The 26,386-nt window shown below is 42.1% G+C and overlaps 2 protein-coding genes across 12 annotated transcripts in view; one reads left to right on the top strand and one right to left on the bottom strand.

The window, feature by feature from the left end:
- The window catches only part of sema3c (sema domain, immunoglobulin domain (Ig), short basic domain, secreted, (semaphorin) 3C), a 206,937-nt gene extending 200,741 nt beyond the window's left edge, over positions 1–6,196 (top strand). For all 11 annotated transcript variants that reach the window (XM_078419759.1, XM_078419755.1, XM_078419752.1 and 8 more), the window contains 3 exons: positions 478–545; positions 3,559–3,689; positions 4,254–6,196. In XM_078419759.1, coding sequence (XP_078275885.1) covers positions 478–545; positions 3,559–3,689; positions 4,254–4,673 — 619 coding nt within the window. In that variant the 3' untranslated portion in view covers positions 4,674–6,196. The remainder of the gene's footprint in view (positions 1–477; positions 546–3,558; positions 3,690–4,253) is intronic.
- Positions 6,197–23,839: 17,643 nt separating this feature from the next.
- cd36 (CD36 molecule (CD36 blood group)) overlaps positions 23,840–26,386 on the bottom strand; it is a 32,939-nt gene continuing 30,392 nt past the window's right edge. The window contains exons 12-13 of the mRNA XM_078420145.1: positions 24,983–25,153; positions 23,840–23,995 (exon numbers count right to left, since the gene is read on the bottom strand). Of these exons, the coding sequence (XP_078276271.1) occupies positions 23,960–23,995; positions 24,983–25,153 (207 nt within the window). The 3' untranslated portion in view covers positions 23,840–23,959. The remainder of the gene's footprint in view (positions 23,996–24,982; positions 25,154–26,386) is intronic.

Below are 26,386 nucleotides of genomic sequence, written 5' to 3'. Positions count from 1 at the left end.
CTCCTCTCTCCCGTTGGGCAGAAGTTACAAAAACCTCCAAGCACATACCACCAGACTCGAGGGCAGCTTCTTCCCCGCTGTTATCGGACTACACAATAGATGCCTCTTAATCTACGTGACATAGTGCCAATCTTCCAATCTACCATCCCTTGGAATTGTTTTTTTTGCATTTTCCCTGCAACTGAAACCTACACACCGCACTTTTTGTTTCTCTTTGCACTACCTGTTGCACAGTTTGATTGTACTCGTGTACGGTATGATTTGACAGGATAACATGCAAAACAAATTTATTCACATTATCTTACCAATTAATGATAATAACTCAATGCCAATACTAACTTTCTGCAGAAAGTGCCCTGAATAAATTAGCGGTGCAGTTGGGAAATCTGTTTTGCAACATTACTTCTCGCGAGGTGGTCAGAAACACCCACGGATTAAACTCCATCATAATTCTTGTATGGTTGTGTTTGGTCACAGGAGGAGTCGGAGACAGGATGTCCGACATGGCAACCCAATGACCCAGTGCAGAGGCTTTAATCTGAAAGGTGAGCATTACACACTGTTGTTCATGAGGTAGCCGAGATATTGAAGGTTATTTACACTGTAAACTTAGATATGGAACTAGGTATGGAACTTTCAAACTCCTCTTCATCACAAACCAGCAGAGATTAAGTTAGGTATGATGAAATAGCAAGAGAGTCACGAGCGTGTTTAATTGTCTTTTGTGCTGAAAGCAGAACAATAAAATTCCTACTTGCACCAGCATAATGGGTCTTTAAACACAGTACACACATAGATAACGTCATAGTCAAAAAAATGGTCAACAAATTGAAAACCCCAATAGTAGTGCTCCTGAATCCCCCATAGTGTTTAGTTTCATTTAGTTTATCGTCACATGTACCAAAGGTTTCAAAGGTCTTTTATTGTCACGTGCACCAATTAAGGTACAGTGATAAGCGAATTACCTTACAGCCACACAAAAAAAAGCAACAAGACACACAACTACATAAAAGTTAACATAAACATCCACCACATTCCTCACTGTGATGGAAGGCAATAAAGTCCAAACTTCTTCCTCTTTATTCTCCCACGGTTGGGGCAGTCAAACCAATCGTTCGGAGCGATTGAAGCCCCCGCGTTGGGGTGATTAAAACTCCCGCATCGAGGCGACCGAAGAACTTCTGTACATCGGCGAGACCAATCGCTGGCTCGGCAATTATTTTGCTCAACACCTCCACTCAGTCTCAACCAACCTGATCTCCCATCGGCTCAGCACTTCAACTCCCCCTCCCATTCACAATCTTACCTTTCTGTCCTGGGCCTCCTCCATTGTCAGAGTGAGGCCCAGTGCAAATTAGAGGAACAGCACCTCATATTTCGCTTGGGCAGTTTACATCCTAGCTGTATGAACATTGACTTCCCTAACTTCAGATAGTCCTTGCTTCCCCTCCCCTTTCCAGTTCTCCCACTAGTCTTCCTGTCTCTGACCACATCCTATCTTTGTCCCGCCTCCTCCCCTGACATCAGTCTGAAGAAGGGTCTCGACCCGAAACGTCACCTTTTCCTTCTCTCCCGAGATGCTGCCTGATCCGCTGAGTTACTCCAGCATTTTGTGTCTATCCTCTGATTATGCTTATTCAGGGCTCCTTACAAAATGAACAAACAAAATTTTCTGGCCTTATAACTATATATTTTTTAATTCATCCTCCCTGGTATTTATTTTCATGGCACGGCTGGAAATCGTTGTCTGTATTTATTTAGGCGGACAAGTAAAAGATTCCATTTTGACACATCGCCGAAGTTGGGAGCCAAGAAATATGCAATTATATGTCAAATGTCATCTTGACAAAGCATCATCCAGAAAGAGATCTGAGGATTGTCTGCCCAGTAAAGGATAAGCTAATGTTACTTGTATGGAATACAAAAATGACAAGAATTTATAAAACCACAAAGAAGAAATCCCCTCCGACTGAACTTAACATTCCCGCTTTGCCTAAGCAGATATCAGTACTCATGTAGTTCCATCCTCGTGTGGAATTCCTTTCTCTTTGCAACAGAGCATCTTTTTGATCAATTTATGAAGCTACGTTTGAAAGCTGCAGCCTGTCTGTGGACAATATCTGGTATCTGTGGACAATATTTAGCAGTCGAGAGACCCAACTTGCATTGCCAGGTGTGCTGTGCCCGGCAACAAGGTGAATGAATGTTAAGAAGGTCACTCATGCTTGTGCAAGCATGCCCACCGCACTCCACTCCTGGAATGATCACTTGTTACCAGAGCTGATGGCAGTGTCTGTTTCTTATCATGTTCGAAACTCAGACAGATAAATGTATTCTGTAAAATATTTTCTCATGAACCTCATACCCCACCTTCAGGCAATAATTTTTCAGACATTCAACCGTCTGGATATAAGTTAGCTAATTCTTTACCTGCTTTTGAAAGCTTTTTATGTAAACCTTAGGTTTTTTTTCTATCTCCTCGCTCTTCCAATGTGGCCTTGCTCTTCTTTCACGACGAGCTGTTCTGAAAATATCAATAACTTCAAGATAATAAGCTTTTTCATTGTTGCCTGGAAAAGTTGCCCATTCTGGTTACAGTTTCCCATCAATCCTTGCCTTGGTGATCTGCAGAGGCATAGTGACAAATAACACCCAGAAAGATTAATTATACATTTGAACAATAAACACATGCCAAACTTTTGACAGGGTAGCAATGACGAACTAAAGGCATAGGTCAACTTTATTATCATTACAGAATTTTTAGGAAAGTAATTTTCGTTGGGCTGAACTGCGAAAAGATTTCAGCGCACCCTCAGTCACCATTTGCTTTTTAATCTATTATTTTGTCAAATTACTTTCCCATATCCAAAGAAGATTTTGAAAACCAAACGGTTGAAAGAATCTGAGATAGTTGCATCCAATTATCTTTTGTAGAATATCAGTTAAATTGACTTCAAGTAAGGAATATAACATTAACAGTAATAGCATGTCACTAGGAAGAAAAAATCAAATGAATATTTATTCCCAACGAGTTTAGAGCTTTCTTTGTTAAATGCCCATTCAGTTTATACATATTTTGCCTCCTTTTATTCAGTAGGTTTGCCATTTGCAAAGTTCCATAAGACCAGCAGCTATGTTTTGATATAAAGAACATGTATCCAGACTTAAAATGTAGTCAAACATTATAGATTATTTACATACCTGTCATTTTCTTTTCTTCAATTATATCCAACCAAAGGGAAATTATTGAAAAAAAATCTGAAGAACAGGAATAACCTGCACACAATGAGGGAGGGATAGTCTGTATGGGTTGATGGGAAGGTTTGTTTTACTAATCTAGTAGTCATCTTTTGAAAAATTCCAACTAGGGGTTGATGTAGTCTACATGGACCAGTAGGTCTTTGATAAGGTCACACAGGGAAAAACCGATCGAAAAGATTAAAGCCCATGGGATCTGGGATAATATAGCAGTATGGATTCACATGTCAAGCTTTTTTTTCTTCATGTGTAATGTTGTACGTGCGTATTATGTATATTTAAAATATGCTTTACTTTCAGCATACAGAAATGCCGTGGAGTCTGTGCAATATGGAGTGAAAAACAGCACTGCCTTCCTTGAATGCACACCAAAGTCACCCCAAGCATCTGCCAAATGGTTGATGCAGAAAACAAACGACAGGAGAAAGGAGGTGTGTATTGTAGCAAGTTATTGTTTTGTTCTTAATTAATCACAAGAGTGAATTGGCAGCTCCAACTTCACATCTTGCATTTCCAATATTCCAGTTTGTTTTCCTTCATCTTCTGTCAACTTCAGATTTTTTCTAAAATCTGCTACTGCGTACATTGTTTGCAGACCAATCTGTTGTACTTTCCCCCTCTTTCCGTCAATCTTTTTGTTCCTACAATTTGTGCTGAGCCCCATTCTGACATGTCAAAAGTCGGATAGTCTACCGTGGTGATTTGAAGCCTCCAATAATTGAAATGCCCTTCTCCCTGCCTTGCCCTCAAATGCCTCAAGAACAAAATCTGAGATTCGGAGGACTTCCTCCCTACCCTGTTCTCTGAGCAGACACAGAGCAACAAGGTAGAGGGTATGATTACACATGATCTTTTCTGTGGACCTCCTGAAAAGTTTAAAACTTTCTCCAATGTTGCACCAGGGATTGATTTTCAAAATAAGTATGATTTGTTCAGATTAGTCTTTCTGCCTTCAGCTGTGCGGCATTTCAAAATGAGTGTCTTTTTCCAAACAGGTAAAGCAAGACGACAGAATTCTCGTGACTGAGCATGGCCTCCTGATTCGTTCCGTACAGAGCAACGACCGAGGTCTCTATCACTGCATTGCCACTGAGAACAACTTTAAAAGCACCGTGACCAAAGTTAAGCTGAAGGTTGTTGACGTGGAATTGGTTTCCCCCAAAATTATCAAAGGAGCACCTTGGCCCTGGAGTGCCGCCAACGACCTGCGTGGTGTGCAGGTCCTCCACAAGGATCTGATAGGACTATTCAGTTACTCTGAAATGCAGGCGATCAATAAGTACTGTAAAGAGAGCTGGCACAAGCAGAGACCCAATGGTGAGGGGCAATCAATCAGAATAGATCACTCAAAACTAAAGGCCCTCATCGACAGAAGAAAAAGTCGGAATAGAAGAAACCATTTGCCTTCGACTTAAAGGACTGCTTGCAAATAATGTCTTTGTTAGTATAAAACTATTTAATATAAATTGTACAGAACGTATCTGCAGTCACCTTTTACTATTTTTCTCCTTTTGAAGTACAACTAAATTCTTACTGTCTGTGCATGTTATGAGTAGCAGAACATTTAATACTGTTGCCTGTTCTGTATAATACTTTTTTCATACTGTATGTAAGGTCCAGATGTGCATTTAGTTTTAATTTTTGTCTGGTTAGAGTAACTTAGAAGGCAGCTGTACTCTGTTGAAGCGTTTGAAGGTAACTCCACTCAGACCTCTGCTTTCGATCAGTAACCTAAAGCCCTCTGACTTTCACAACTTGTGTTTGGCTCTTAGCCAAGACTAATGATCAGCTCATCAGAATTTAATGACCGGGGGTGGGCCAAAACATCCAGTCTTTTCATGAGAAAGTATGCTATTAGCTTGGTGTGGTACTAGTCCTGACGTCCTACTGTACGGAGAGGTTGGCAGGTCAAAGGAATAATAGGTCTTGTGCTTTAATGTGATGTACAATGGTGTAAAATGTGAGGGTGTTGGTATCTTAAGAGCAAAGCCCTGAGGGAAATGATCTTAAGAAATCTGTTCTCTAAGTATTATATATACTACAATATAATAAAGAAAATTGATATTATACTGTCAAAAGAATTGTTACTTTGACAATTTAAAGCTGCTGTACATTAGAAAATTGACAGGACATATTGGGAACACACAGTAATCCCATCACCTTTTGCAAGGAGGTTATTAACCTCAGCATCTTGCATAAACTTTCCTCTGTTTTGCAACTGCCTGTCAATTGATTGTGGTATGTTTGTAATATTAGCTGTTTTAATTTCAAACTTTTAGCATTCACGTTTTGTTATTGCATTGTTTTTGCATTGTTATTGCATCCACTTTGAGATGCAGAAAATAAGATGAATTACTCTTGCCCCTTGTGAAACGAGTAATCACAATGAAAACGGGATGATATTTGGTCATTAAACTTTATTTAATGACCAATCTTCATTGGGTAGATGGGTATAATCCCTGAGTAACACATCTACACGTTGCCAAACCTCAAGGCACGTTTACTAAAGCTCCGGACACAACCTACAAACCATAAATGACCACAAATGGAATCAGCTGCCAGGATCCTGCAAGGATCAAACTGCAGATTGTAAAAATAAATGTGTTCCAAGTCTTTATTGTAAATGAAATGTTTAGGATATTATTTAGTATGTTTCAATGTTTTGGCAAATTCAAATGTTATTTGATGTGCTGTAATGTGTAGATTAAGTGCAAAAAGCATTTCCATCTGCCTTTGTAAGCTGCAGTTCAAATATCTTTGTACAGTTTTTATAAAAATTGCATTGAAGTCATAGAAAAAAGCAAAGTAAACATGGAACTGTGTGCATCTATAAATTAGAAGTTAATGTGTAGATAAAGCATAGATTAAACTCATATGTTCTAAATTATGTATATCATGACACAATGTACTTTCATGGTGATGATAATAAATCTTCAAAGACACAATGAATCTTTTGTAATATGTCCGTTCTCTTCCTCAATGTGCCTCTTGTGTAAAAGGACTAGTGTCCTTTTTCACTTCCAGCCCTGGTGGCATGAATATTCTGAAGCTGATTCATCATTTAGCTGCTGTCAAAGTATCTGATTCAAATGACTATTCATTTCCACCATCTAATCCTGTAGACTTTCACACAGGGTCCCAGGGTAGAAGGTAAGGAATGATTTATTCACAAAATGCTGGAGTAACTCAGCAGGTCAGGCAGCATCTCGGGAGAGAAGGAATGGGTGACACTTTTTTTAAAACATAGGTACTGAGACCAGTTGTGTGGACAGCTCCATTCATGCTGAGATTAGCTAATGTGCAAATCTCCCAAAATTTGTGGAGACTCTGGCATAGAAATCATTATAAATGACACCTTTTTTCGAAGTCACAAATATGAAACTCAATTAGTTGACACAAGGTTTTCGGTTGCATTTATGCATCAGAGACCGTGGAAAAATTACAGTTCCTGTGCAAAGCTTCCTTTAAACCAGCATCTGTAGCGCAGCGGTAGAGTTGCTGCTTTACAGCGAATGCAGCGCCGGAGACTCAGGTTCGATCCTGACTACGGGTGCTGCACTGTAAGGAGTTTGTACGTTCTCCCCGTGACCTGCGTGGGTTTTCTCCGAGATCTTCGGTTTCCTCCCACACTCCAAAGACGTACAGGTTTGTAGGTTAATTGGCTGGGTAAAATGTAAAAATTGTCCCTAGTGGGTGTAGGATAGTGTTAATGTACGGGGATCGCTGGACGGCGCGGACTTGGAGGGCCGAAAAGGCCTGTTTCCGCGCTGTATATATATGATATGATATGATTCCACTTCTTTAAGCAACGCCTGCGAAAGGTCACGCTGCAATGCATGCCTGTCATTGGGCGAGATCATGTTTTAACAGCATTTTCACTAAAGGACTGGATTTATTATCTCCCCTCCCTTGAGCCTCTCATTTAGAGGAGTCATTTTACTCCCTCCTCCCTGATCTTATCCTTGCATCTCAGAACCAACCAACCCCTATCTTCCCACTGAGCACAACTCCAGCAATAAACACTCATTTTGCTTTTCCACTCGCCCACTCAACTGGTTCTGAAATTCCTATCAAACTTTTACCCCTGACATCTGCACAACCCCAAATCTGGTGCCAAACCCTCTGGCTTTCCCCCCCCCATCCTCCACCCCCCCCCCCCCCCCATACTCCTCCCTCCCACCCCTACAAAACCCTACCCCCTCCCCTCCGATTTGCCTCCAATTCTGACTTCAGTTTCTTAACCCAAAGCCTTAACTCTGGGCACAATTCTAGAACTGCCTTCCCCATCCAAACTCCAGCTGGATCCTTAGCTGAGACTGTGATCTGAGTCCTAACTCATGACCAATGCCCCAAGTCATCTAACAACCCCTGATCTTAATCTAAGGTCCCTGCTCTGTCCTGGTCTCAGACCAATTTGAAACCTAACTTTAAAGCAAGCCTTCATGGCACAGCTGATGAAGGAATGCACAAGAGGTCGACTGGCCTTGGGCACCATGGGATCTTGCTGTGCCAGGCTCAGGACTTGTTTGGTCATGGCTACACAATAGTTCATGTTCAGTGATGCCACTGAATTGCTAGGCTTCCATATTTTAAATCTCATCTGCAGACTGGGCAATTTGCTCGAAATGGAAGATTTCTCATTGAAACAAATATATAAACAAATCTCTATGAATTCCATTAGTTGGACATATATTGATAAGGATTTGTTAAAGTATCAACTCTCTTAAGGCAGCATACATAAATCTATTCCACTCTCAGAAGGTTGTCACAGTAGCTTAGTCTTGAGTGAGCTAATGATTATGATTTATTCTGACAAGAGGCAGAGAAGGCAGTGATCCAATTGCTTGCGGAAAATTCCATTCTGCTATGACCTTTGGAGAACAGTACATAAATCTTAATCGTGATGAGGGAGATGAAATGCCTTCCTACAAGTCAATTTACCTTTTCAGCTCAACAATAAATGCTCAGGGTAGTGAGGAGCGGGAGTGATATCAGTGCTTACTAAGAGGAAGCAAGTGGAGGAGAATATTACCATCTCAATACATATCTTTCATCAAGGCCTGTTCTGATGCTAATAATTTATTTGGAGGTCTACACACCAATAGAGGTGCTGTCATGATCAGTTGACATTAAGAATTCACACTAGATGAAACAATATTAGCAATGGAGTGTTGCAGCATTACTTAAAATAAGTTAGCTCGTGTTCTTGATGGATGTGCAGGTATTTTGCTCTCTTTTTCAGGTTAAAAGTTAATATTCTGCCTTTATTTCTATTCCCAGAGCTTACCAAGCAGTGCACAGACGTTGTTGCCGATTATGTGCTGTCTCTGAGTGTAATCTTATGGCATTACATATCTAGAGGCACAGCAAGAAAATTTAGGCTGAGCAAGAACTGGACTGACAAAGGTGCCTTCAGCTGAAACATTAAAGCAAAGTCCTACCTGCCCTAAGCTACAAAGCTCTAAGGTCTCACTACAGCAACACAGGTGGTGGTGACTCCCTCAGCAGGTGCGACCGAGGGCCGACATTTGCAATGGTGGAATTTGGTAGGTCTGTCCACGATAACCGAAAGCCAAAAACTGAACAGTAAAAATGAGGGTTTACTGTACTTCAAAGAGGACTTGGAGGTAGACGAGCCTCCGTATGCTTCTGCTGTCTCTGTCCTTCTGGGTGATAGAGGTGACAGGTTTATCAGGTGCTGTTGCCAATCTGCCTTGCCAATCTGCAGCAGTGAATTTTGTGGAGGCTTCGGGCTGCAGCCGTGGTGCACTGAGGGTGGGGAAGGAATGGACGTTGACGGTGTGGAGCTGATCAAGAAGCCCCCTTTGTCCTGGATCATGTTGAGCTTGTATTTTGGTGGAATCTCACTTATTGAAACAGATGGAATGATGTGGGAAGGTTCTGTTACACCTGAAAGGCATTATCTAATGTAAATCCATTTCTAAAGTAACAGCATCCAAAGCTTTATCAATTGAGCATATCTATTTTGTTAAATCAGGAATTGTCTTTGATGAAAGTCTGTGGAAGTTGTGGAGACCCCATGGGTCTCACTCAGTCAGGGCATATCAGTCAGTCAGCCAGGCTGTGGAAGATTTATCCCAATAAAGCTGCAGTTTCCGAAGTAATTGTCCTGAAGTATTAATCTGCCCTTGAATCAATCCTACATTGTTTGTACTCATCATTGAGTGGGCACAATAATGACCGATGAAATGTTGGGGACGGCAGGGGTGCAGGAACAACATTAGGTTATGTGGTCTATGGAGCAGTTCTAACAGTGATGATGACTATTATACAAATGGCTATTTAATGTTTAATGTTGAACTGAGTGATTTCAGTTCAGTTAAGTTCAGTTCAGTTTAGTTTTTTGTCATGTGTACCAAGGTACAGTGAAAAGCTTTTGTTGCGTGCTATCCAGTCGGCAGAAAGACAATACATGATTACAATCGTGCCATTTACAGTGTACAGATACATGATAAGGGAATTACGTTTAGTGCAAGGTAAAGCCAGCAAAGTCCGAACGAGGATAGTCCAAGGGTCACCAAAGAGGTAGATAGTAGTCCAGCACTGCTCTCTGGTTGTGTAGGATGGTTCAGTTCCCTGATAACAGCTGGGAAGAAACTGTCCCTGAATTTAGAGGTGTGTATTTTCACACTTCTATACCTTTGTCTGATGGGAGAAGGGAGAAGAGGGAGTGGCCAGGGTGCGACTCATCCTTGATTATGTTGCTGGCCTTGCTGAGGCAGCATGAGGTTTAAATGGAATCAATAGAAGGGAGGTTGGTTTGTGTGAGGGTCTGGGCTGTGTCACTCCCGGTTCACAGATATGAGAAGACTGTGCTTGTCCGGTCCACGGCTGAAAGCAACAATGGTAACCACAGGCCGCTTCCTCATGCACTTCCAAATTAAAACCCATTGCACCGAATATAATTGACTTGCTGAATGTCACCGCACTTGGTTTCAGTAACATACTGAAGTCTCATCGAAGTGTAACATTTACTGGAAGGGTGAGAACATTTTGCATCAACAGAGATTTGGAAAGGGGAACCACACTCACACACTCACATAAATTGCATATAAATGTTGTGAGATGCCTTGAAGGAAGCTGGGTGCATTTGCCATCGGGTTACAAAGCCCACTGGAGGAGTTTCCGTGAAAAGTAAGCTGCAGAAAGGTCACGTTGTTCTCTGGACATTGTGGGCAGGGAAATGGGCAGAATAATGGATAAAACTCAACGCATCTCACTGAAGCCCAGAGTAAATCAATCAGTCAAGCTCATAAAAATGTCACTATGTTTATCTGGCTCTGGATCACAGAGAAACAACCACAGCCCAGCTGTTGTTAAACCGGGCATGAAAGCCACCACCGCCAATGAAAGAATGATGATGGAAGATCAACAAAGGGTCAGCCACTGTGTGGCAGGGTAGCTGGGTTGGAGAAACACAAATAAGGAGATTGAAAGTTATGAGGGCTTAGTGGTCACTGGGGCAGACTTTCTACCTGACAATGTGATACAAGAGTCCTTATACCACATAGACAGTGGCAATTCAAAGCACATGCCCAAAACCATCTTAAAGGCAACAGGGGGAGGGAAATAAATGCCAGCAGTTCCTACAATGCAGAATTAGCTTTAATTGTGAAGGAACGAGTGAGACTTGCAGATGGAACTAAATGAATGATGCAGAGCTCCATAGAGGCCAAGGTGTTGAACTCCCTGACATTCCCAAATGCCAAATTAAAGCTTTGTGCTATAATTCACATTATAATCTAGCGTTGGATCAAATGTAAATGCTGAAGTTCTATGTAAACCATGAGGAATAATATTGTTGTTGCTCCAACAACCCCAATAACTGCTACTGCATCTAGAGGTAATAAATATTCCCACAGTCAAACCTAAGAGATTTCAATGGATTTTGGAAAAATAAAATGGATACCATTCATTAATAGAACAGACAATTTCATTGACACAACTGGAAGTTAGTGACAAGCTCTTGTTGATAGCATGTTTTAAAAGGCTGAGGTTATTGCATTGAAAACTGCAGTGGTTTCGATTTTAGGGAAATTCCAATGTTCCATAATCTCTAAATGATTGAAAGAAGATAATATTTTGCATTCCAGTGGAAAGGAGGCTGAACAATTATTTTACAGAGTCAGTGTTATAATGTAAACACCTCTACAAGTTTGCCATATATTGCACTAATTTCAGATTGTATCTTCTATCTCTGAACCATGGAATAATGGTTCAAATCCCATTTGAGAACTCTAAGGATATTTATGAACACTCACACTTATTGTGGGTATCTGTGACAAATGTGATTCAATCTTAAAAGTAATTTATTGATTGTAAAGCACAATTATGCATTTACTTTTGGGAAGGTGTTTTAATATTTAAAAACATTCAAAATGTTGTTACTGAAAATAATCGCTCAGTAGAGAATTACTCCCATTTCCCAACTGAATCAGAAAGTAAGAGTTTAAAAAATAAATACATTAGTAAATGCTGCAAAATCCAATTTTAAAACTTAATCAGGCCAACAAATCAATATGTTTGGCCTGAACCTACCTGATCTCTCGGTTGCTAAACACTTTACTTCTCCTTCCCATTCCCACACTGATCTTTCTGTCCTAGTTCTCCTCCATTGTCAGAGTGAGGCTAAACACAAATTGGAGGAACAGCATCTCATATTTCCCTTGGGCAACTTACAGCCCAGTGGTATGAATATTGATTTGTCTCACTTCAAGTAACCTCGGCATTCCCTCTCTCTCTATTCCTCCCCCACCCAAGTCGCACCAGCTTCTTGTTTTCACTGAACAAATAGCTTGTTTCCTTTATCATCACTACTTTTTTTGCATATCTTTCATTCATTGTTCTTGATCTCTCTGCATCATCGTCTTTATCTCTCGTTTCCCTTTTCCCTAACGTCTGAAGAAGGGTCTTGACCCGAAACGTCACCTGTTCCTTCTCTCTAGAGATGATGCCTGTCCCGCTGAGTTACTCCAGCTTTTTGTGTCTATCTTTTGTTGTCTAAATCAATACGTTTCTGCAGCTTCCTCTTATCATGTTACAGGATTTTAATGGAATCTCATCTTAAATCTGACCTGGAGTTCATTGGCACTGGAGGTAACATAATTTTCTGTGCATGTATCAAATGGATGCTGTTTCCATTTCATGTCACATTTCACGTTGTATGTTGTCAGTGCAGAAGTGGTTTACTAAATTAATCGTCAAGCTTCAAAGTAAAATTAACAATGGAATTTGTAATGCACATTTATTCATCTAACATTTCAAGTTTATCTTTGTCAACAATTAGAATGAGATAATGCCTGTGCCCTCAGACTAAGCCAAAACTGCAGGATTGGGATCTTTTACCACCCTGCAACACTGAAGAAGGGTCTCGACCCGAAACGTCACCCATTCCTTCTCTCCCGAGATGCTGCCTGACCTGCTGAGTTACTCCAGCATTTTGTGAATAAATCGATTTGTACCAGCATCTGCAGTTATTTTCTTATACACTTTTGATTGCATTCTGTTGCTACCCAATGTCTTTAGAATAAGAACCATTAACACTCTCAACTGGAATCTCTTAGGATGAGATCTGTTGTTGATATAGTCCTAATGACTGGAGTCTGCTGCTGCCCAATACTTTCACACTATCTGTTACACCACAATGATCTTAGCAAAGATCTGTTACAGCAACCACCTTTAGACTGACATTTGTGACCATAGACTGACCTGATACTAAACCAAACAGTCTTTAATGAGATCTGTTCCTGCCACAATACTCACTTAACTGAGAGTAATTATTGCTCAAAACTGAAATCTTTTGGTGTTCATTGCTTATGTAGTGAGATTTGTGCAGCTCGTAATATCCTTGACCCAGATCTGTTTCTGACCAAGTGTTTGACTAAGTAGGAAAATGACTGCAGATGCTGGTACAAATCGAAGGTATCACAAAGTGTTTGATTGAGATTTGTTATTCGCTAAGGATCTCATAGTGAACTATGTAATTGTCCAACAATACAGTCATCCAGGATTTCTAAATGACTGAAGCATCAAGATAGTGATTATTTCTGCCATGGAACATTCCTTCCTGAGCTCTGATACTGCCCAGCACTCTTAAATTGAGAATGAAAATATTACATTCACAAGCAGGAATGGGAAATTTGTCCCCTCTCACTTGCTCCACTAGTCAATAAGATCATAATACCCTTCTATCCCAGAGCTTTCTTCCCGCATGAATCCTGTACCTCTTGAATCCCTTGGTATCCAAAAATCATTCAATCTCTACCTTGAATACACTTGGAAACAGGGCTCACATTGCCCCTGGATGTAGACATTTCCTCTCACCCCTATTCCAAATGTCAATGTATTATTTTGAGTCTGTGGTACCCAGGTTGTAGATTAGCTGAATTTCACAAACTGATTTAATTCTTTCATTGTATATTATTATGCCAGCTCAATGACTATACAAAAAATATTGATTTTGCCTTAACGTTATAATAGTACATTCAAATCATTTCCAAATTGTCTGTCTTTTATGGATGTTGGGATTGACGGCTTTTACTGTAACTGGCTCACAAAGACATGAGGAGGGAAGCCAAGTTGTGCAAGATAACGGCTGATCTAATCGTGCCTTCAACATATTTGGAAAACACTTCTAATTTCGAAGGTACAAATAGCATCGTTTTTATCTTAGAGTTCCGGGAATGTCAGCCAAGGTTTTGTTATACTTCTTTTTATTTAGTACAAGTCACTCTTTTTCTCAACACTGCATAACAGAATATTCATGAGCCAAATCTGGTCTTGATTTTCTTCTTGCAGCCTCCCAAAAGGCTCTTTAATTAACATTGTTTCATGAGATTATTCCCCTTTACACAACTCTTGTTTTTGCATTAAATTAACCTTATGAAAATACAATGCTCATTAAAAACAACAAAATCATTGTGCTACCCAGTTGCACAATCTGGTGTTTTATCAGTACTCTGCCGGGATGGTGAAAAAGCATCATCCACACAGAAAATAATATTTTTATTTGATTGCAATCACAGGCTGCCATCGCGATTAATCCCATCATGGTGCTTTTTTCAATTGCAGTAAGATAATGTGCTGGTGAAAACAACATGACTTTTCTTCTTTTTCCTCGGGCAAAACAATAGGTCAGCCAAAATTATTTGTTTTTCATGAGACATATTATTTAATGAATCAAAAGCATACAGTTTATTTTTGGATGATGTACACAACTTTGAATAGAATTATCTGCCCCATTCCTGATACAGCAAGACAGTTACATTTGGGACCCCCGTCGCTGAGTAAATTGTGCCTCACTGAAAAATCTGGAACTTTCCTCTGAAGGGAAAAAAGTAAATATATCTTCACCCAATTATCTATTCCCTTCAGTGAATGGTACAACAAATGTACAGTCATTTAACAGCTATAGCTCCTTTCATGTTTCCATGAAACATTGCCATTAAAATATGGCCATTCCTGAGACAGACTAAATGTGAAATTTCACAATCAGCAGCTGATTTTAATCAATTCAAAAGAAAGCAAATCGTCAATCAACATTCAGGCAAAGATTCATCGTATAAAATTAAGAGAAACTCAAGAGAAGATAGTTCTCGTTTATAGCCTTTGGTATTCTTGTCAGAAATGTTTTGGTTTTCTTGTCAGAAATGTTTTCAAGGCCTTTAATGGTGGGTTTGTAAATACATTGATCCATAGCAGCAGTGAACATATTCTTAACATTATCTCCATAAACAAACAATTGGTTTCCTTTCCGGTGAGATCATAATTACCTCTTTTCCAATGTTCCATGTTTAATTCCTTAGCCATGGTATGCGCTCAATCCTTTGTCAGAGTGGCATCTACACCGATCAGCCAAAACATTATGACCACCTATCTAATATGCTGTTGGTCCTCCTCTGTGTGCTGCCAAAACAGAGCCGACCCGCCGAGTCATGGACTCTACAAGACCCCTGTGGTATCTGGCACCAAAACATGAGCAGCAGATCTTTCAAGTCCAGTAAGTTGTGAGGTGGAGCCGCCGTGGATCGGACTTGTCGATCCAGCACATCTCACAGATGCTCAATCGGATTGAGATCTGGAGAACTTGGAGGCCAGGGCATGCGTCAACTATTAATGAACAGCCCACATTGACAGTGTCTCTGGTCTTTTCAGGCTGTGGACAGAGATTAATAAAGAACAGAGAGATAGCAACAAAGGCAAGTTTTTTTTAAAACTGTGAGATCAGCTTTAAGTGAAGGTCAGAATGAAAATATAAACTGTTGGGTTAGTACTTTTTTAAGAGTCCCAGAGGACGCTAACAGGCATGAAATGGAAACAGCATCCATTTGACACATGCTGTTTCCAATCAAATCCACTTTCATTGGTGGGATGAGAAGCACTGAATCTCCCGAGTTGCAGTCTACAAACTGATATTCATACAGTCCTTCACTCTGTGACTGTGATCTGTTCCTCCTGATAGAGGAAATACTAACTGCTTGCTGGCCACTTCACTGCCAGAGATGAAGTTTCAATGAAGTCACCAGGAGGTCTGATGGTGGAAAGTGGGCAAGGAAGATTGTGTTTAAACCTTGCAATAATACCACCTATGGATTACTTGTGTGTCAGTGGTAAATCCTAGCTTTAAAACAATCACATATTCATATTCTCTCAAACTTTAAACTTGTTTGGGAAATAATTTGATGCACTGGGTTCATTTCATAGAACAAATGGGATGTATGTGGTGAAATGACATCCATAAATGCCCTTCTGGAAGGAACTCTGTTCTCCGTGCATGTAGCTAAAGCTTCCTTGTGCTGCTGACTGTACTTTTATTTCTGCTGCCATCAGTACTCTGCATGTAAACTTATCAGCTTTGCAGAACCATCTTGCATCCAGTGGGACAACAGCGTGCGATGACATGACGCCAGAGAGCACCTCAACTCTCTCGGTGGAGCGGTGGACTTCCCCATCGGCAGACTGCAGCATTCTTTGAATGCACGAGCTTCTTGTGGAGTTTCAGCCCACAACCTGCTGGACCAAAAGCGAAGAGCATAGCTGGAATTTATGACCAAAAACTCAGATAAGCCCTCAGCTCATTTACATCAGCGGGGCCAGGAACACTGGTAATGTCTTTCACCTTCTCCTGAACTGGGTGTGATTCTTCAGCAATCACAAGTACTACACATCATACACATCATACACTTAAGGAGTAAATAAAAGTACACTTCTCTTAAAACTTAGGCCTGCCTTTTCCAGTCTGCACAATGCTTCTTCCAAATCCCGCAGGTGTTCACCTCTCGAGTCTGCCATGACCTGATTTTGTTTCAGATTCCTAGAATCTGCAGGGATTTTCTATGATTCTGACCCTTTGCTTGGCTCGACAAACTGAACAAAAAGAAAGGAAGCCGTCAGTTACTGGGAGAAATGGCACCATCTACTGGGCATGAGACATATTCATTCAATGAAGGCTTTATTTGAATGGTGCTTTCAAATGTAGCCACAGTATCCTGACGAATAGATGAGAAACAAGAAACTGCAGATGCTGATTTATTCTTTAAAAAGTGCTCGAGTAATTCAGAGGATCAGGCCGCACATCTAGAGAACTTGGATAGGTGATGTTTCGGGTCGGGACCTTTCTTCAGTCTGAGGAGGGTCTACATTCTCCAGAGACGCTGCCTGAGTTACTTCAGCACTTGGTGTCTTATCCTGATGAATATGACTGCCACATGGTAAACTTTCTAAAAATATTTGTTTTTCACTTCCAAGCATGTTGCATTTGAAATGAAACCCGACAAATATTGTGCAAATTCTGAACCTGCCAGATTGTAACTGTTTTAATATGTCAGTGTATTCCCTTGGGTCTAGAATTATCCTTGCGTGGGTCTTGGTGGAGGCACTCTTGGAAGGTTGTGGCTTCAGGTCCAAGTCCAAGAGAGGATCATATACTTTCAGCCAAGAACTGCATTGTGCCACCACTTCCTTCACTGGTTGCACTGACAGGGCACATTTTTCTGGCGTCTCTCAAAGCATCAAAAATATATAATTTGTTGAGCTCAGCATTTGCTGTTTGCAAGTAGCCTGTTGTTTTTCTCACAAGAGATAATCAAGAAGTTGTAAAATATTCTGGTAAGTCCAGGAATTGCAATGTCCCGGGCAGGTCCTCCATTGCCTTAGGCGGTTATATTTCAACAGCAGAGAGTGTGGGACGGTACAGTGGCGCAACGGTAGAGTTGCTGCCTTACAGCACCAGAGACCCGGGTTCGATCCTGACTATGGGCGCTGTCTGTATGGAATTTATACATTCTCCCAGTGACCGTGTGAATTTTCTCCAGGTTCTCCGGTTTCCTCCCACACTCCAAAGACATACAGGTTTGTAGGCTAATTGGCTTTGTAAATTGTCCCTAGTGTTAGGATAATGTTAGTGTGCAGGGTGATCGCTGGTCGTTACGGACTCAGTGGACCAAAGGGCATGTTTCCGTGCTATGTCTTTAAAGTTTAAAAGTCCAAAGTGAATGTGGGCTACGGTTTGATCAACCACAAATATTGTAAATGGTGCTGACATGGGTGCAAGTAGAATGGACCCTTCGAGCTCAAGGAGAATGTTGGTCATAACTTCCTTCCAAGGAGCTAAATCTGGAACCACAAATATCTTGCAGTGAGTTGCTCAGATTGTAAAACGCCCAGCAGTTCATTCATTGACTTGCAGGCAAGAAAGTCTGTTCTCACCAGATCTGTCTGTTTCTACACCATAACTACATTGATATTTGCCACAACTTTCCCTGGTGGCTGGTGCTGCCATGATCTTCACTTGCTTGGACGAATGCACTAGCATTCATAAAACAACACCATCCAGTACAAAGCAGCCCACTTAATTTGCATCCATCAACACCTGGGACGTTCGTTCCCTCCATTGCCAGAGCAGAGGGGCTGCAGAGCATAGAAGGAGGAGGACGTGCAGCTAATCAGTTAACAGACTGGATAATAATGTAACCAAATGATTTTGACAAGTTGAAGAGATGGCTTGTGTGGGAGAAATGGGTGCCGTTGAGAGATGAGTAAGCAGTGTGGCATTAGTTGGTGAGGTAATCGGGGTGGCTAGGAAGGGGACTGGGTATAATTTAGGCTGGAGGTTGTCGGGGGGACAATATGGGCATTGGTTGGAGGGAACGTTAGGGGAAGTTGTTTCAGGAAATGATCAGTGGAGATGCCTGAGGGATTGCATGGAAGAGGTGGCAGGAATAATCACACTGGAGAATCTACGTGAAAGAAGATGAACGCCAAGTTAAGGTATTGAATATTCTTACAACGAGTCTTCAGCCTCCAGTTAAGGACAGGTTCCCTGTGTCAGGCCAAGGCTAATTACATAGAATATGGAACAGTACAGCATAGGAACAGGCCCTTGAACCCAGACTGCCCATGCAAAACATATTAATTAATGTTAAACTAACCTCCCTCTGCCTGAACCTGATCCATTTCCATCCTTACTTATCCATCCGTTCCTTACCTACCTGAAAGCCTCGTAAACAATACTATTATATCAGTCTGAAGAAGGGTCTCGACCCGAAACGTCACCCATTCCTTCTCTCCCGAGATGCTGCCTGACCTGCTGAGTTACTCCAGCATTTTGTGAATAAATCGATTTGTACCAGCATCTGCAGTTATTTTCTTATACTATTATATCAGATATCCTGTCTATGCCTCTCATAATTTCATATAATTCAATGTAATAGGCAATAGACAATAATTGCATCAGCCTTCCAGCCTTATAACAATGACTATAATATTATTCCCATACCCCCACATCTGGGAAGAAAGATCAGCATCAGGCTTGATGATAATCGTAAGGAACCAGTGTAAATACAATACAAAAGCTTCAATTGAGCTGGCCATTTTCCGAAGGAAATCATGACACAACACAATTTATTTCATTAAATCAACTTTCAAGATGAAAATTATTTAATTCAAATGTAAAACATCTCAAGGTAGTATTTTATTCTGAAATATTACAACACGATTAATGTACAAGCTATAATACTGACTCAAATGCAATGCCTTTGGTAATGTAATCAAACTTAGAACACTCAAGAACCAGTGTGCCATTGCAAAAAGTGCGGATATTATCATTGTAATACCATTAGAACAATGGATTGTTTCCCTCACAAAGTGACACCATTCATTCTCTCTCTCCGGAACAAAAAATATTTTTCCAAACATAAAGCCATGGGATAAAGTAAAAGACCCTAGACTTTGAAATGTATGTTTGGTCACAGGTACTTAAAGTGCATGCAGTAGCAGCAGCACACAGGGCACTGCTTCCAAAGAACAATGTTTGTCAATAATGGTGTTGGACAACTGATTTCAGATCAGCCTAACTTTGAAAGTGACTGGCACAACCTGGCAAGGTGCACTGATAAATTAATGGCCGATACAGTCAATACAAATGGGTTAAATTAGCAATGTTGGTGGTCTGGTATAAAGTTTAGAAATACGTTATCTTCATCTCTGATTCCCCGGGATATATTATGGAAATCTGAACTGATAATGATTATTTTAAACTCTCATTGAAGATTAATGTGTGTGCAGTTGACATTCGTGGAGGAAGCCTGCACTAGCACTATCCCTTTATTCTTTTTTAACCTTCAATCAAAAATCTCTAAGATGCATCCAAACATTTTATCATTAAGTGAATTCGTTCAAATCTCGATGAAAATCGCCTTGATGGTATTTTTAACATTATAAAACAAGTAACATTAAATCAAGTCAAGTCAAGTCAAGTCAAATTTATTTGTCACATACACATACTCGATGTGCAGTGAAATGAAAGTGGCAATGCCTGCGGGTTGTGCACAAAAAGAATTACAGTTACAGCATATAAATAAAGTTAATAAGTTACTAAACATAGCACAAAAAGTGTCGACAAAAATTTAGTCTCTGGGGTTATAAAAGTTGACAGTCCTGATGGCCTGTGGGAAGAAGCTCCGTCTCATCCTCTCCGTTTTCACAGCGTGACAGCGGAGGCGTTTGCCTGATCTTAGCATCTGGAACAGTCCGTTACTGGGGTGGCAGGCGTCCCTCATGATCTTGCTTGCTCTGGATCTGCACCTCCTGATGTATAGGTCCTGCAGGGGGACGAGTGTAGTTCCCATGGTGCGTTCTGCCGAACGCACTACTCTCTGCAGGGCCATCCTGTCCTGGGCAGAGCTGTTCCCAAACCAGACTGTAATGTTGCCGGACAGGATGCTCTCTACAGCCCCAGAGTAGAAGCAATGAAGGATCCTCAACGACACTCTGAATTTCCTCAGTTGTCTAAGGTGGTAAAGGCGCTGTTTAGCCTTACCCACCAGTGAGGCAATGTGCGTTGACCACGTCAGATCCTCTGCGATGCGGACTCCCAAGTATTTGAAACTGCTCACCCTATCCACAATAGACCCATTTATCTCGAGTGGCGTGTACGTCCTTGGATGTTTAGCCCTTCTGAAGTCCACAATCAGCTCCTTTGTTTTAGTGACATTCAAGAGGAGGCTATTGTCCTGACACCAGAGTGCCAGATCAGCCACCTCCTCCCGGTAGGCCTTCTCATCGTTGTTGGAGATCCGGCCCACCACCACAGTGTCATCAGCAAACTTGATGATGGAGTTTGAGCTGAACCTGGCCCCACAGTCATGTGTGTACAGGGAGTACAGTAGGGGGCTAAGGACGCAGCCCTGGGGGGATCCTATGTTCAGGGTGAGGGAGCTAGATGTGTGTTCCCCCATCCTGACCACTTGGGGCCTGGCAGTGAGAAAGTCCAGGACCCAGGCACACAGAGGGGTGCTAAGCCCCAGTTCCAGCAGCTTCTCAACCAGTCTGCTGGGGACTATTGTGTTGAATGCTGAACTAAAGTCAATGAACAGCATCCTCACATAGCCCCCCTGGCTGTCCAGATGAGAGAGAGCGGTGTGTAGAACCTGGGAGACCGCATCATCCGTGGACCTGTTCTTTCGGTATGCGAACTGTAGTGGGTCCATGTTGCGAGGAAGGAGGGCGCAGATGTGCTTCTTGACTAGCCTCTCAAGCATTTCATGACAACCGAGGTGAGGGCCACCGGTCAAGTCAAGTCAAGTCAAGTCAATTTATTTGTATAGCACATTTAAAAACAACCCACGTTGACCAAAGTGCTGCACATCTGACTAGGAAAAAAAAAGAAACATACAGTGGCAGGCAGCCAAACACAACGGCGCGGCCATCTTGAACAAAATGTTAATTCAATCACCCACAGTCCAACAATAAAAGCACTAAACAGGCACCCAAATTACCCAACCCCAAAAACCCCACAAAACACAGTCCAACAATAAAAGCATTAAATAGGCATTCAAATCACACACCCCAAAACCCCCAAAAACACAGTCCAACAATAAAAGCATTAAATAGGCACTCAAACCACCCAACCCCAAAAACACACAAAAAAGAAACATCCATCAAAGAAACATCCATCACAGTGAGTCTCCTCCAGTCCTCTCTCTCCTCACTGTGATGGAAGGCCACAATGTCTTTCCCTTCTCCTGCTGTCCTCGCCCGCAGTCAGGTTGTTGTGGTTGCAGGCCGCACCGGACGGGCCGCACCGGACGGTCCACATCGGGCCAAGCCCAAGGCGCGTCGCGTCGCAGCCGCTCCCGCAGCCTCCGAAGACGGCCGGCTCCGCCGATGATAAGTCCAATCCGGGGCGGGCGAACACGCTGCTGCCGCTGTTGCTGCACGTCGGGGCGGTCGTGGCTCCCGACATTGAAGCCCCCGCCCAGCAGAGAAATATCCCGTGGCCTATCTTAGGCCGCGCCGGACGGTGAAATGTCCGCGCCCCAAGCCCCGCGATCCGGGGCGGGCGAACACGCTGCCGCTGCTGGAGCTCCCGATGTCGGCATCCACGCGGCCCGAGCCTAAGGCGAGTCGCAGCCGCTCCCGCAGCCTCCGAAGACGGCCGGCTCCGGTGGTGGTAAGTCCGATCCGCGGGCTCCGCGAACCAGAGCCCCGGAGGCCGACAGCTCCAGGAGTTGGGCCGATGGTAGGCCGCAGCAGGAACGGAGACACGGCCCAGAAAACAAAGGTCGGGTCTCCGTTCTGAAGGGACATCTATTTACAGTGTTAGTTTCCCCCTCCCCCCCACATACACACATAGTACACAAACACAAAGACACCACATCACAACTACAATTAAGACCCAAAAAAAACAACAAAAACACAAAGACAAATGGACCGCAGGTGAGCGGCAGCTGCTAGGGCAGTGCCGCCATTTTGTCATTTAAACACGCTGGAGAGGCATTCTTTGGCACCGGTACAATGATGGATCTTTTGAAGCATGCAGGGACCACGGACTTTGCCAAGGAGAGGTTGAATATTGTGGTGAGCACTGGAGCAAGCTGAGTAGCACAAGACTTTAGTACTCGACTTTAGTATACCATCTGGGCCTCCAGCTTTCCTCGTGTTCACACACGTCAGAGCCCACCTCACCTCATGCTCGGACACCGAGAATGTGTGCACATCCCCGGCGGTGGACCCCCCTCCAGCCTCGCTAGCCAGCGCCCCTTCGGTGCTGTTTTTAGACGGCGAGCTGGTGGTGTTACCCGTCTCAAACCGTGCGTAAAAAGAGTTCAGGTCATCAGCTAAGGAGGAGCCGGCACTTCCGGTTGAGGGGGTGCTGGACCTGTAGCTAGTTATAGTCCGTAGCCCCTGCCAAAGCTGTTTTTGAAAAAAAACTAGAACGATGTATCAAGAGTAGCTGATCCAATGTCAAAAGGATTTCCTGTAGCTTTTGGGTGCACGTTATTAGGACATTGTTAACCCTGTTGCACATTATATCACTACTGGGATGCATAAGGGGTGGAACTTGCAAATTATCAGATTTTCTATTTACTGGAAACAACTTATTTTGCTCTGACTACAATTGGGAAATGTTGAGAGAAGACCAAAAGCATATGAGATACAAGTTTTAAAATAGTACATTGTGGCGGCGCCCGGGGGCTAGGCCACTCCCTTGGTCATTCCACTCGGCACTCAGTGGACGGGAGGGATTAGGTCACTTCCTGGGTCAGTTCCCTTGGGTCAGGTGGTCTGGGACTATAAAAGGTTTTGGGTGTGTCGACTCACGAGTTCTTGAGTGCGGTGTTTGGTGCCTTAGGTAATAAAGTATATCAACTACTCACCTGGCGTCTGGCCTGATTACCGCGGTGACCGCACCCACTACAACATCATAGAAATTTGATGGCTTTTTAGGAATTTAACTTTCAACATATCAAGATATGAAAATCTTGTCCCTTTAAATGCCTAGAAGCTCTAGTGTGGGTGGCAATGTGGGTGAAACCCAATGACTTTGTTCCAAGTTGACCTAGACTAAGATGACCAGGATATTATGCCCCCAGTCCCTTTTCTTTCACCACTAATTCAAGAGATTCTCTTCAAATTTTCCAATTATATGCAATACCAACATTAGACAACGACCACAAAATATTACCAACAATTAAAATCTGCCAATTTTTTCAGCAAATAGATCATTTAATATAAAATCAAATTAGAAGCATAGTGGTTCTTATTCAATTTCAATCAGGGTTAAAATATTGCATTCTTCTCTTTTTCATGGTTATTTATTCAAAGAAAATCACTCTGAAGAAGGTTCCGACCCAAAACATCACCCATCCTGTTCTCCAGAGATGCTGCCTGACCCATTGGGTTACTTCAGTGCTTTGTCATTTTTGTAGCTCTCTGCCTGTTCAAACAAGGAAAGCAAACCATTATTATGGTGATCTGAACCAAACAAGAGGTTTAAACAACCATCTACTATGTGAGTTCATCCCATTAATCAGCAACAATGTTCTCATCTTGTGTTGAGTTTAGTTTATTGTCACATGTACCAAGGTACAGTGAAAAACTTTAGTTGTATGCTAACCAGAAGGCGGAAAGACAATGCATGTCCATAGTTTATCAGCCTCATTTCCTAGATTACTTGCATTGAAATGGATGCCATTGCATGCTACCAAACTGGTTATACTCTTTTTCAGCCTTTGTTTCCGTTGATCTTCCCATGTCCAACTTGCTTTATTCCTCCCATCCACTACGGCATGATGGACCAGCATCGATCATGATCGTCAATCTACTTTCTAACTGACTTTTAACTTTACATCAGGAAAGCAGGAAATCTTCATGCACAATATGCATTGTTTTCTCGTTATGGATGATACATCCTCTTCCACCTCGTGGGATTTGGCTTTGATGAGGTTGATACCAGTGAGGGGGTTTCAATGGGTAGATGGTAGAACAAAGACCAGACATGAAAGGACAGAATTTGTGAGACGAAAGGATTGAAGAGTTACAAATTATGAAGCTCGAACAAGGAATGGAGGTGGGAGGGGGAGGGCGAGGGGAGAAATAGGTTTGAGTCAATGTTGAGCACAGCAGATAGGGGAAGGAGAAGGTCGGGAGAGGAGAGGTTTTGTTGGAGAATTCAATGTTCATACCATTGGGTTGTAAGCTACCCAAGTGGAATATGATGTGCTGTTCCTCCAGATTGATTGTGGCCTCACTCTGGCAATGAATAAAGCTCAGGACAGAAATGTCAGTGTGGGAATGAGAAACCGGGAGATCCAGCAGGCCCTGGTGGACCGAGCACAAGTGTTTGGTGAAACACACTCCTACCACCTATGAAATAGACCATGATCGCAGTGATAAGGGTCGTATAAATTATTTGTATACTTACTTTTTTGGGCCTTGAAGTCATACAAAGAGAAATACAAAGAACAATTGCACACGGAATAAGAAGAAGACCTCCTAAGCACATCAAGGTTAGCTGAGTGATTCCAAGTGTTGTCATGGGTGCTATCAATGACACCTTGAACATCTTTGCAGTTTCGTCGTCAACAGTAGCTGTCTAGGATTGAAAGTGGTAAGAATTTATATTGCATATTTCAACAAGTAGACCATAAGTAAAGGCTAAAATTCAAGCTTATTCTACAATTCACCAATTCTACAGTTCCATTAGACCTGTTCAACAAGAGTAGAAAATTCAGACCCTATTCCATCATTCAATTATATCATAATTCTTCGACTATTCCCCATCTACCAGCCTTTGTTCTGTAATCCATAATTAGGCAATTCTGAGTTCTTGTTGTGTTTATTTAAACTACATAAAACATTCTTATTATCAGTCTAAACTGTAACAAGTAACATTTAATTCTCCATTAATAAATTCAGTTGATTATCACCAGTTCGTTATTGACTTTAGAAATGTACCAAGATGTCTCCTTACTTGATAATTTTTATAAATAATGTTCACAAACCAAAGCAGCTTATAGCAATTGTGAGAAAATACCAACTACTGGTGGAAATTGCAACAGTGCAACACAATCGACTGAGACTGACATTAATTTCATGCTTGTTACCGGATTAGTATTCTGAGGCTTAGACCATTGACCCAGAGACATCTATATCCCACCATAGCATCTGGAGAATTTAAATTCAATGTTCCGCATGATAGGCTGCTCTGGAAGGTTGGATCGCGTGGGATCCAAGGAGAGATAGCTGAATGGATAGCAAATTGGCTCCATGAAAGGAAGCAGAGGGTAATGGTAGAAGCCTGTGACTAGTGGTGTGCCTCAGGGTTCGGTGCTGGGCCCGTTACTGTTTGTCATCTACATCAATGATTTGGATGAAAACATACAGGGCAAGATTGGCAAGTTTGCTGATGATGTAAAAGTGAGTGGTTTTTCAGATAGTAAAGATGGTTGTGAAAGATTGCAGCACGATCTGGATTGATTGGCAAGGTGGGCGGAGGAATGGTTGATGGAATTTAATACAGAGAAGTGTGAGGTGTTGCATTTTGGGACGTCGAACAAGGGCAGGACCTACACCGTAAATGGTAGGCCTCTGGCTAGTGTTGAAGAGCAGAGGGATCTGGGAGTACAGGTGCATGGTTCCTTGAAGGTCGGGTTGCAGGTAAAAGTGGTAAAAATAGTCAAAAAGGCTTTTGGCATTTTGGCCTTCATCAGTCAGAGTATTGAGTATAGAAGTTGGGAGGTCATGTTGCAGTTGTATAAGACGTTGGTGAGACTACATTTAGAATATTGTGTTCAGTTTTGGGCGCCATGTTATAGAAAAGATATTG

Source organism: Rhinoraja longicauda, chromosome 23 (assembly GCF_053455715.1).
Source record: "Rhinoraja longicauda isolate Sanriku21f chromosome 23, sRhiLon1.1, whole genome shotgun sequence".
NCBI classification, from domain to species: domain Eukaryota; kingdom Metazoa; phylum Chordata; class Chondrichthyes; order Rajiformes; family Arhynchobatidae; genus Rhinoraja; species Rhinoraja longicauda.
Note: the sequence above shows the minus strand (reverse complement) of the source record. Positions and strands in the feature narration are given on the sequence as shown.